This window comes from Denticeps clupeoides, chromosome 12, assembly GCF_900700375.1.
Source record: "Denticeps clupeoides chromosome 12, fDenClu1.1, whole genome shotgun sequence".
Classification (NCBI taxonomy): domain Eukaryota; kingdom Metazoa; phylum Chordata; class Actinopteri; order Clupeiformes; family Denticipitidae; genus Denticeps; species Denticeps clupeoides.
Window position 1 is genome coordinate 6,782,576 of NC_041718.1, and position 12,973 is coordinate 6,795,548.

The 12,973-nt window shown below is 40.9% G+C and overlaps 1 protein-coding gene across 13 annotated transcripts in view; it reads right to left on the reverse strand.

The window, feature by feature from the left end:
• ptprt (protein tyrosine phosphatase receptor type T) overlaps positions 1-12,973 on the reverse strand; it is a 223,199-nt gene that overhangs the window by 160,425 nt on the left and 49,801 nt on the right. For all 13 annotated transcript variants that reach the window (XM_028997567.1, XM_028997574.1, XM_028997573.1 and 10 more), the window contains one exon: positions 12,188-12,313. In XM_028997567.1, coding sequence (XP_028853400.1) covers positions 12,188-12,313 — 126 coding nt within the window. The remainder of the gene's footprint in view (positions 1-12,187; positions 12,314-12,973) is intronic.

The following is a 12,973-nucleotide window of genomic DNA, read 5'->3' on the forward strand; positions in this document are numbered from 1 at the left end:
ATTGGCTTTTTAATGGGTTTGCATATCCCTGCAATGTGTGGAAGTGTCAGCCAACGGCTCATTTTAAAAGTCACGGTGTCGTGCAATTCTGACAAATAAAGCCCCAAGATTCTGAGCAACGGGCAAGTCCTGGAGATCATTTCGGAGGAGTCGCATGAGCTCACAGCAAAATTGTCTTATCGAGAGATTGTCATGGGGAGCAGTGAGACTCCACAGATTTGTTCCTTTTAGCACTTGTGTGGAAGACTCAGCACTATAAGGCAGGGTTTCTGCTCATTATCATTTGCTCTGTATTAGAAGGCCTGCCTACTCCTCTCAGATGTATTACTTTTACAAAAAAGTGTTATTACTAACGGTAAGTATGCATTGGATTCATTCATGAATGGCATATTAGCTAGTTTTGTTAGTGGTTTGGGAGTGGGCGTGGTCATGAAATGATTACATAGATACATGCACAAGTTTTATTATGAGGACAAAAACTAAAAAGGTAAAAAGAGGACGAGGTGGGATCTTGTGCTCAGTGTTGCCAGATTGGGAAGGTTTGTTTTTGCTCATTTGGGAAAAAATTGGTTATCAAGAATTTACATTTAAATATGTAGTAGTCAGAGCAGTTAAATCCTAATCAGGTACTTATCAGTGTGGAGAGTGTTTAGTCAAATATTTGAATGTTTTGGTCTCAAAGAATTTTCTGGCAACACCGCTTGCTTGACTTTGTGCATGTGACATGTTGACAGGAGCATGTTAATAGTCCAAGGAAGGGTTTGATCCATTTTGTTTATGAATTTATGTTTGTATGTTTATGAATATTGTTTATGAATTTAACTATAAAGGAAAATGTCCTAACTGCTAAATCACATTTTTAGGCCTGATTACAGCTCTACATAAATGTGTACCTAACTAGAGAGAGGAGAAGAGATTGGTGGTGCACCTCCAACTCCTGATCAGGGGGATGCTTTTTAACTGTGTCTTTGAGTAGACATCCAGTTACATAGTGAACATAGTTCTAAATGTATACTATGTGTAAACATTTAGAGCTATGCTCCAGCACTGCTCCACTGGTACCGCCACTAGATCTTCAAACAGCTGGTGCTTTATGGGAAAGAGGTTCACACTCCTGGGCCATGACCATGACCAGTCTTGTTAACGATCATTCAATGAAACAATGGACACTCTCACGTCTAACAAAGAGGAATTGATTGACATTTTGTAATTTTCACCGTTTTTTTTTTTTCTCACTTGAGAAAAAAGCACTTGACCTCAGCACTACCAGCATACAGCCATTTATTAATGGCCTTTAAAGGGGGAATGCAGGAAAGGCAATGGCCTTAAAAATCAATTCATTTCCAGCACACACACAAGTTTTTTTTTTTTAATGGCCTGTATTGAGAGTCACAGGAGAGGAATGTCATCAGTGAAGGATGGAACTGAGCAAAGCGCTGATGGAGAACCCAGACAATCTAGACATCACTAATTGAGAGCTATGAGGAGGGCCACCGGCTGCTTTCTCATCTCACCCCCGGAGATCAAGGATGCAGTTTCCATAATCTGACTGAATACGTCCAACTTTCAATTTGTTCACTTCAGACGTGCTAAACTGAAAAATATGCTGCTGACCTTCTACGTGCTCCAATTCAACAAACACGAGTGTAGTGAGGGTAATGCATAATTGTCCCCGAAGAGACAGCAGCTGTAAAGGAAAATTGTCTGAATTGCATTTGTGACTTATGAAAACAAAGGTCACCGCCTTTCAGAAGGCCTATTCCGGGAGATCAAGGTCCAACCCAAAAGGTTTTTTGTGGGGATGGCAACTCTCCATCCTGCTCGCTCACATTGTTCCCGAAGGTAAATGCGCACGCAGCAGCGCAAAGCCAACAAAGAGCAGGAACGGCTCAAATTACAGACCAGACAGTGGAGCGTTCAAGTGGAATCGCAGCGTAGCCTCCGCAGATAAACAGCATTTCCATCTGCCAAATGAACCAAAAAGCTAAGAGCTGACTGAAATGTTATTAAATGGTGGAAAGTGCTGTGGCTTTACATTTGCTTTATGTGCATTTGACATAATGCAACCCCTTTTGTGCAGAGTCAGCTGAAAGAGCCGAGCCAATAAAATCTCAGTCGCACGCGGCTTCTGGGCTGACGAAATGTGCTTATTTTGTCAAAGGTAAGAAAAGGGAGCAGTGCTCAAGAAAGGCCTCCATCCCAAGAAGGACAGCCAATTTCTTATCCTCTGCCAATGTGGGCCATAACTGATGGACGAGACATAAAAACAGTGGACTTCTGTGACAATACTTATGTGTCTTAAAGACTTCAGATAAATTAAAAGTTCAACTTTATTGTGCTTCGATCCCCCAATTTAGGGTCTGTGTTGTCGTGTTATCGCCCACCTCATGAGTGTCTCTGGTTAACAGGCGTCAGGCTGCTTGATCATCTCCCTATTTAACTTGCCTGATCCAGATGTCTACAGAGTCCTCGTCCCACACGTTGAACTGAGGTGTGTGCTGCTCTGAGCCAGAGACTGGGACATGGACAATTCAGAGCACGACATGGTGGTTCCATTCGGTTTGTGTAACCCCAAAAAAACTTAAGTTCTTTTAAACCCTTCGGTGTCCATCCTCCATCACCCTGCCTTGGTTGTGACATTCTTATATTATTGGCCTCTTTATAATAATCCAGCAATAAATAAATATTTCATTGCCTCACAATAATTGTGCCATGTGTGAATGGTTAAGGGGTGACCCCTGCTCATGGCCAGTTTATAACCAGTTCATGGCCAGTTTTTTTTTTTTTTTCTCAGATGCAGATTTATTTACTTTACTTTACTTTACTTTATTTGGCAGACGCTTTTATCCAAAGCGACTTACAATGGGAAGACACCAGCAATTCTCGTTCGATTTCTATAGAATATCAAGTATACAAACTAAGAGCCCTGATAAGGCTTGGCTTCATAATTAATTTTTTTTCTTTAGAGGCAATTGTCAGTTACCAAAACGAGTTTTTTTATTGCTAAATAATCAAAATTAAATAGTTATATAATAACCACTTGACACAAAGTGATATTCCTAATCTAATTTTTGGTTCTTGAATATTACAGCCTATTGTCGAACAATTGCAGCATAAAAATGGGAACAAAATCAGAAATAACATGACTTAATAGAATTCTGCAGAAAGGTTGATTGTGAGAGATTTGCTTTTTAAAAGGCAAAATACCCACAATCTCTAAAACTAATACATATTTAAACTTTTTTTTAAGGCTAAGCTTCCTCTGTGCACTGGGATGTTATCTCAGTAAAAATAGATGACAGAGGCGGTTTCATACATGCAGAGTCCATGTCATTCATTATCATGGTGTATGAGGAGGTCTCTGTGGTGCAATGCAGTGAGATGGTGAGGAACCAGAACTGATCTGGTATCAGTTCAGTTTACCCGTCAGTCTATGCTGCCACTATGAAGTGGCAGCAAGCACCCTTCCATTCAATTTTTCATGCTACTTTCAGAGAGAAGGAGTACAGCGAATTAGACTCATAAACAGGACATGAAATATAGTTAGATTGTGACACCATATAATGAATGAATAAAATATCCTTGACTTTTTTTTTCATCTGCAGCACGAGGAGCCGGTTGTATTTGTCCAATTAAGGGAACAGTGTGAGGGCCTGCACAGGGCTGTGAGTGAAGGATATATTCCGGCGTTAGACAACAGTAACTGGTCTTTAAAAAAAAAAGTGACAGGCCTCTTAAAAAGCAGACCACCCCAGAGGTGTTCCGAGCCTCCTTTCCAGCTGGGAAGGGCGCCGGCTGGAAGGAGGAGTGAAACCGTGAGAGAAAGAAAGAAAGAAAGCTGAGAGGACATGATCAGAATGATTTTTTACTGTGGTATTTCCAGTGTTCATGGCCACAGGGTATTGATGAGTAAGTGTAATCCATGATGAAGTCACTTATTCAAATGAGTCTCTGACAGCCAAGGGTGTGAGCTGTGCACAAACAGGAAGAAAAGGCCGAGATCTTTTATAAATAAAAAGGCATCAGGCCAGCACTTCACCGCAAATTGCTTTACATTATCCAATTATGCACATAAATGACTTTTCTCTCTCCTACCCTGCATCTAGCTCTTATACACTTGCTTCCAGAATACATTCATTCCATCTTTCATTCGTTTACTTATTCATACTTTCATGTATTGCAGTTTTAATATATTTTGATCAGATTTACTTTTTGCCACTGTAACAAGGGTCCAGATGGCCTGTGACGGACATGTGACTTATCTGGTGAAAAAGAATGTCAGTTATTCTATCTACATTTAGTGAAATGTTTAAAATATGTTCATTTCTATTGGCTGATGTTTTTAAAACTTCATATCAGCACTGAATTTTTAACCTCTTTTGTTGAAACATATCTGTATACTACATACAACCTCATGCAAAAAAAATATGACCTGATTTATATATTTTTTTATTTATTATAACAATGATCATTAATGTTTTTATTATACTATCATTTTGATGACCATAGCCTTTTGTTATTTTTTTATCAAAACCACAACAAATATCTAAGCATCTAGGTTAAAGGCATAATTATTATTATTATACTGATGGAAGGACTTTCTTATGTTCAAATCATCCATGAATCACTGTTGAAATGCCAGCTTTTATAGAAAAGTCTCCACAGAGAAAACTGAATTGAGTTATGGATGATATAAATACCAACAAAACACAATACAATTCCATTTAAAGCACACGTTTTAGCTTATCAAACATAATCTTAAAAAAAAAACATGGCTCTTTCAGGAGCAAACATCATTCTGTTCTAAACGGAACGGTGAACAACTGGCACATTAATGCGAATGTCCAGTTGACATCGCCACATATTTTTTGACCTGATGCTCGTCCATCCCATGGCAGCATGGTTTGGAGCTGGGTTCTTATAAAGGTATCGCTTCATAAATGCCATCCCTTTTCCCCCCGTCATAAAAAAGTTATTACATTCTCTCTGGGGAACCATAACTGCCAATAGGTTTTAAATGTTTTGTTAGTCTAACAACGTTGCAGATGGATGCCTCGTCCTTCCAGAGCTGTGGGACACATTCACATGTCCAAGCAAAGGACAGACACAGGAATCAAGATGACCCTGTCTGGGCCATGTGCTAATGGACACCACAATCCTCAGAGGTCTCTCCAAGGTCCTCCTCCGCCAGCTAAACGACTGTCGACAAGGACCTAACTCTCCAAGGTGGCTCGCCATGGCCAACAGGGAGCGGTGTGGCGTGGAGAGCAGATAAACGGCAAAGTAAAGGATAAAAGGACGGCCAGCGGAGGACCCTTCAATGTGACAGGGAGGGCCCTCATTATTCTGAGGTCGTGGCGCCCGTGGCATGAGATTTGTCTGGGTTGGACTCATCGCCTCCCTGGTGGAGCGTTCCGTGTTTGCTTCTTTCTTCTGTTTTTTTATTATTATTTGTTCTTGGAAACCTTTTTTTTTTTTAAGCGAGATATCTGTCTTTAAAATTGAAAGTTATGTCTACATCCCGTGACAGACATTCAATAATCATCCCGGCAGTCTCTCTTCATAAATAAGGAAATGTAATATTCTGTGTTTACCTCATTTTATTTGTGTTAATATAGCGGCGATACTCATCTACCCAAAGGATATTAAAGACATCAATTCACATTCATCTTACACCGAACCCAACTCAATCAGCGCAGCGGACTTATCTGTTTCTGATAAAGCTACTACCGTTAATCTAATCAGCATTATGCATGGTGTGCCATAACACACACGCACACAGAAAAAAACTCATCACAATGGAATTAAGCAACTCAAAACGACTACACTCACCACTGCGCCTATCCTGACAGATAATCCTTCCCCAGAGGAATGGATCAAGAAATATGGTGGCCCATATTGCCTGGCAGGCTTTCTCTGTGTTTAATTTGCATTTTCTCACTTAAGAAACCATTAGCATGGATGTGATAGACCTGAGTGCTTACTGAGAAAGAAACAGAGAGAGCAAGACAGAAGGTAAAGAACAGCCACGCTACGACTTTACATCACACCGTGACTTGAGATCTCATTATGGAGCCTCTGATATGTTGGAGTTGGGCTGCATCACGATTCTTGATTAAATGAGAATCTTGAGTCTCATTTTCTCTCACTTTATATCAAGATTACTACTCAGGTATAACCATGTCCATGGTTTTATGTCATTTCTGAAAAGTATTTCCCTAGGACGTTTGTAATTAATGCCCAGTTCAACTTGTATCGATTGTACGTAACCCTTCTTCTCAATTTTCATGCATCGGCTTCATTTTATGTTATGTTCTTTTTCAGGGTAAACAATTGATTTATTTCTTTGAACCAATGAGCCAACAAAATTACCCTGTTTTGGTGATTTGTATTTTGTTAAAAAAAAAAAAAAGTATGCTATTGATCATCTTCAAATCCTTAATATTAACTTAATATTAACCCTTATTATTTATCTTAAGGTTGACAGATGAATCACTAACAATTGATTTACTTGCTGAAATGAACAAACAATTTATCCTTTTTCTGCTGTGGTCACATGGCATAATATCTGATGTCACTGATTACTGTGACTATGGGGGCTGCTGGAGTGTAAATGTCACAGAATCACTGCCGTTGTTGATTCAGACTGCACTTACAGCTGAATCTCAATCATTTTGATACCAATACAAGTACAGCCCCATTTTATTACTTTTAAGCTTTTTCTCATGACTACTGAACCGCATTTAAATACTTTGGGCCTCAGGATGGGAGTATGCTAAGACCACTAAAACGTGCACTTCCTTGAACTTTGAGGCATAAAGTCTTTAGGATGCATGTTAAAACATCAAAGGAATTATGACACAACACTTCAAAAGAAGTCAGAAATTCCCCGGCAAACGCGTGGAACCCTGCCTTCATCCAGGAGATTTTGAGGTTCAGAGACCATCAGAGATTTTCAGATCCTTACCGATGAAATCCTCTCTGCCCCGAGACCTTCCCTCACTTGAGAGTTATCAGGGCCTTCGCTGCTCCTCAGGACAGCTGGGAGTTTCCATTGTGATCGTTTCCATTATGTGTCTCCTGCAAGGGCAGCGGGAACGAGGCGAGTCCTGGCTCTATTCGAGAACTCGACGGGGAGGAAGGCTTGAGCAGAGCAGGCTTCTGTTAAGACGGGTATCACGGAATCTCTTGAGCTGCATGAGAAACTAGGCCAGATGACTGCCAGATGAGTACAAGGCATCGAAGCACAAGGCTTCACCGCGCGGACTGTGGATGATACAAACGGGACGAGGGAGGCGGAGGTGAGGGGGCTGTTTTCTTTTCTTTTCCTGTTCATTTCTCCCCAGAGTGCGAGAGCGAGAGCGAGCCCAGCGGTGTAGCGCCACTGGGGGAACAGGCTGCACTTCAACACTGCCAGCAAATCAGCGAGGAGACCCGATGCACTGAACCACATGTCAGCGCCATGGCTCCCCTCTCCTCCTCCGCCTCAACTCCACCTTGTTCCTCCCACCCGTTTCTGTCACAGGGTGCTGATGCTCTCATTCCCACTATGCACCCGTTTCCAATGCACTGGTGATCCGTACTGGTTCATCTGCGACCATTTTTTATTGGAGGTGCCAACACAAAATCTGTACTGGTCATATTTTCTTGTTCTTTTCATAAAAAGTAAATTGCAAAAAGCTGAAGAAACAAATGTGTTACAAGTATCTCTGTCAACGTTGTAATAAATTTATATAATTAATTCAGGGCTGTCAACGATTCATTTGTTGTACATTTTGCCATAAAAATAATTACAATGAGTGAAACACCCAATCTACTATTTCATTTTATTTTTTGGATTTTGCATGTTTTTTTTTAAGTATTCCTATATTTCAATAGTAAAGTATTATATATACTTTATATATATGTATATATAGACACACACACACACACACAGTACAGGCCAAAGGTTTGGACACACCTTCTCATTCAATGTGTTTTCTTTTTTTTCATGACCATTTACATTTCACCGAAGGCATCTTTTTTTTTTTTTGCATCTACCGGTTTACAAAATTCGCTAGTAGATTACAGCAATTTTTAACAGGCATTGAAGCGGGCAGCCCCTCCCCCGGCTACCTGGAAAACAATGTTTACATGAGAGACACACCAAGCTTGCTTAAGCATGTAAAAATCAAGAGCACTGTCTGGAAGTAATTTGGTTCAGGTTGGATTCAGGCTCAATATTAATCTATTTCATTCGGGCTAAGGTCGGGTCAGGTCAGGTCAGGTCAGGTCAATATGAAGATAGTTTAGTTACAAATTTTTTTTGTTTGTTTGTTTTTAAGTGATTATTATTGTGAAACACTGCAGCCCACACACGGTGACACAACAAAATGTGTCCTCTGCTTTTAACCATCACCCTTGGTGAGCAGTGAGCAGCCAAGACAGGCACCCGGGGAGCAGTGTGTGGGGATGGTACTTTGCTCAGTGGTACCTCAGTGGCACCTTGGCAGATCGGGAATTGAACAGGCAACCTTCTGATTACGGGGCTGCTTCCTTAACAGCTAGGAATCAAGAAATATATTGGTGAATGGTGTGATATGTATTCGTGAATTTTGAAACTATCTCCATAGGTCAAGCTTGAGTTGTAAATGATTGGTCATCAAACACAAACTTCCAGGGTATAAAACCTATGCTTTCCGTATCATCTCTCATCTATCACCATCTGCTGCTTCTAAATTTGTTTCTGTGATGTTCTTGTTTTCTTGTTGATTCTTGTTTAATTAAACAAATGTTTTATTTTTTTTATTTCATTTGATTTGCAATTCGCACTGTCATCATGTGATTTGTTTTAAGTATTGCAAGAGAGATGCGAAGAGGTGAAACAGAGTATAGTGCTTGTAGAAAGTGCAAAGAAAGCAGAGCTGTACTTGTTGGGTTGGGTTTGAATCTGTTGGGCTCGGGCCAAACTTTTCAAGCCCGATTACAGTTCTAATTGCTCAACGCACATATATTTTTCACTTCTGTGGCATGAACAAGTGTTTAATTTGGTTTCATTATACATAATACATTTTTACGTTTAATTATTTATTCCTTCGTACGTTTGTTATCTGTTTATTCATTTATTTATTGATTAATTTTTATGTAGTATATGGTGTTCTGACTTTTTATGAAGTATTCTAAAAATATTCTTTATTTAATAAAAAAAAAATGTCATTCTTGTAATTGTTTTTCTGTCCCCCTGTAATAGTATCAAGTATTGATTACAATCCTTAGTATCAATATTGAGTTTGAATTTCAGTATCATGACAAGCTTAGTGTGAACAATGTATAGAGATGGGATGACAATAAAGCTTTACCTACTTACTATTTAATCAGCCCTAAAAACTGTTCACTCTCCGTCTCCATCTCTAGGACAAATATCACAGGTGTGGACCCATTCCGGCATCAGTAACCGGCACTGGCACCAGCACCAGTGCAGTGAAAAAGGTGTAAAAGTGGCCACTACCGCCTGCCATCCCCGGATAATTGCATAATTAAAATTTTATCGCATTATCGTTCTCGATAACACAAGATTAATCTGCAAACGATAATGCGATAACATTATGCCAATTATGCCAATATGATTACTGAAAGGGGCCCCAAGCGATTTATTTTAATCTCAGACCTCAGCTTGCGGAATAATAAAGGGGCGACCTTAGTGCACCAATATCTGAACAGTGAGATGAAATGTTCACATTATAAGCGATCTAAGACTAATCGCCCAAGTTAAATAGTACAAGGGAGAGAATTACAATTGATGAAAAAAAACACAGCTCTTATCTTTCAGTGATGCAGCCCCTCTTTCTCTCACTGAAATACCACAATAGCGCATGATAAAAGAGCTAAGCGCTAAGAGAAAGCACACTGGCTAGTGCCAGTGACCTTAGATCCTCTCTGAAGAGCCAGTTAGCTCGAGCCCAAATTGTTTCTGGTGGTGTACGAGGGCCGATGGCGTGTGTCGAATTGCATTTTAGAGAAACCCCTCTACCCATTAAAAGCCACTTACGGTGACACGCAATTCTCACACAGTGTGAGTGTTCTATGTACGGAAATCAATCCTTAATTTCCCTGATACCCAAAGGAGGTGGCCATTGTGGAATTGGCTGAAAAGACGAGAAAGGGGTAGAGGGAATGTGTGAATGAGGTTTGGGAGGGGGAATGTAGACTTGTGGCCAAATTCCTGTCAATTTTTCATCAATTCCCGCTCCTCCACCCCGCTCTCTACAGGCCCGGAGAAATCAGAAACGCAATCAAGACAGCAAACCACGAGAGCACTCAAATCTTCGCCTACAACAAAAAAGCAGACAAGCTATTTAACCCTTTTACCCTCATCAAGCACTACAAGGCACGCAAAGGCTGAGCATTAGTGCCATACGCCGGTGACAACCTATAATTCAAAAGTCCATTACAGCCCCGGCAGAGAGAATTCAGCGGCGGTGTGAGAGAGGAGTAAACATATGTCACATCGAAATGATAGATTTCCGCCATGTTGCTGATTGCCGCTGATTCGTTTTCAGCCGGAGTGAACTCAAGGGGTTAATAAATGAGGAGCCGTCTTGGTCAAACACCGAGGCAGTGAATAAGGGAGTAGGTAATGATTCCGGCCTGATCCTGGACAAAGACGCTCCTCTGGGAATATCTAGCTGTTTTTCATTCCAATCTTCTTGTCCTCGTGTCCTCACACCTCCAAGGTTGCGAGTTTGACTCTCGTCTCCGGCCTTGTGTCATACATGATTATTAACCACAGCTCCTACAGCTGCATCAGATACCTTTCGGCCAATCAGTTTCAGGTTTCAGCCTCATCCGGGCTCGAAAGACACCCCGGTTGAACATGAAGATTACAAAACGGACAGAAATTCTAACAAAAAGCATACAACAACTTCAGCCATATGAAGTAATGAGATGAAATAAAAAAGAAAAGTATTATCTGTGAGGAATGGACTGCGCTGATGCCTCTGCACTGTGAGTCACAAAGAGGGGCTGGGGAAGCGACTGTGTGCAACAATACGAGACTTCATTATCTGCCTGTAAGGAAGTATTAACCAGCTTCCATCTCCACCTGAGCTCGACCACAGTATCCCTCAGCTCTGCACAAACATCTGTTATTACCTTCTTTCTTCGCCTGGGCCGGCACGCGTTCTCCGTGTTCAAACATGCTGCGTTACGCGGAACCACAGAGGCTGGCTGTGATATTCCACTCAAACGGCACACATCAAAACAGCAATTTTTGCTTTAACCACTGATTTAGAAGTAATAATTGTGAAAGCTGCATATTTTGAGTCACTTCTCCTTGTGCATTTGTAATGAAGTGATTGTCATTGTGATACACTGTGGCACAGCACACAGTGACACAATGAAATGTGTCCTCTGCTTTTAACCATCACCCTTGGTGAGCAGTGGAAAAAGCAGCAACAAATGTCCACCATACAAAAGCATGCAGGACTGTTGAGGGAAGCCAAAAAATGACAAATGAAATGCTATCGTCAGAGATAATGAGATATGTAGTCACTACTAGCAAAAAAAAAATAATGTGTGATTTGTGTTTTTGCTTGGTTTCGAGCTTTTGGTTTTGTGAAAACCAGTCAGAATGAAAAAAAAAACGTCTGAATGAACAGTGGACTCAGCACACCTGCCACAGTCTGCAGTTGTCCATTAATACTTCCATTCAAGTCAATTTCAGCCATCACGCTCTTTGCGATGCTCGCTGCAGTGGAGCTGCAGTAACGCGTTATGTCCGGCATGACTGTCGCTGCTTTAGCTATGATGCTTTCACCAAATGTAAAAAAAAAAAAATGGAGTTTACATATGTTTATGGTTCCAGAGAGGGACGTGGATCAGCCTACTGCCTCCAAACTGACACTGAGAGGTATTTCACCACAGAGTAGCTGAAGATGGAGAAAATGTTCAACCAGAGGGGTGGACGTAAAGAGAGAGTAAAAAAGCGAGCAAGTTTTTTTTTTTTCTTCATATGATTAAAAGTCTGCCTTTAGGGTAATGAAATTAATAATGCTTTAAATTCAGTGCACCAATTACTTCCAACTGGATCCTAATTTGGAGAGAGAGAGAAAAAAATCGGGAGCAACTGAATGAGAACAGACACTGAAAGACGGACAGAGCAGACTGAAGGTGAAAGAGACCGAACCGGATTAAGGCAGTGGTCCCGTACCTGTGGGAATGGCGGCGTCTATGATGGGCTTCTCCCAGGTGTTGACTTGCTCCCAGGCGAAGCCCGTAGTCCCCAGGGCCACGCTGTAGCCGCAGCTGCTGTAGTGCTCTTCAAAAGTGCAGCCGCCTGCGGGACATGGGAGAAGGGTTGCATATGTCAACATGATTAAGCCGCGCGCTCACATCATTATTTTATCTCCGCTAAATAATGATTTTCCACCACATTAAGCTTTGTGCTTGCCAGGAGCCATGGATTAAAGACCCAAGAAGAAACATCTCTAATTAAATGTACTCTTCATGTTTTAGTTGCAATGAAGGATTTTCAGAGATGTCTAGTTTTCAAGTAATTGTCTTTCGTCTTTCTTTTCAATGCTGTCCTCCTTTCTGTCTTGTACTTTCAAAATTCATCAAGTTAATTATCTGCATTATTGTTACAAACTAACTAAGCTAATAATATGCTTTGTTGGTGCTACTTGGGGTCACTGTGGATGTTATAATAGACACAACATTTTGGGAATGCTGATGTAGCATCTTCATATCTTTATTTATTATTGATGTGGAGAAGCTACCTTAGTTACATAATGATGCATCAATCACACACTGGTGGAGCGACAAGTTGCTGCACGATGACGAGAAAATAAATGGCCCAGTTGGACGTGATCTTTTATTTGGCTGCAGATTAACTTGTAATGTAATATACGGTCAGGATGTGGTCTCTCTGTGTGTGTGTGTGTGTGTGTGTGTAGTATTGTGTTTGCATGTGAACCAACTAGGTCATGCTGGGCTG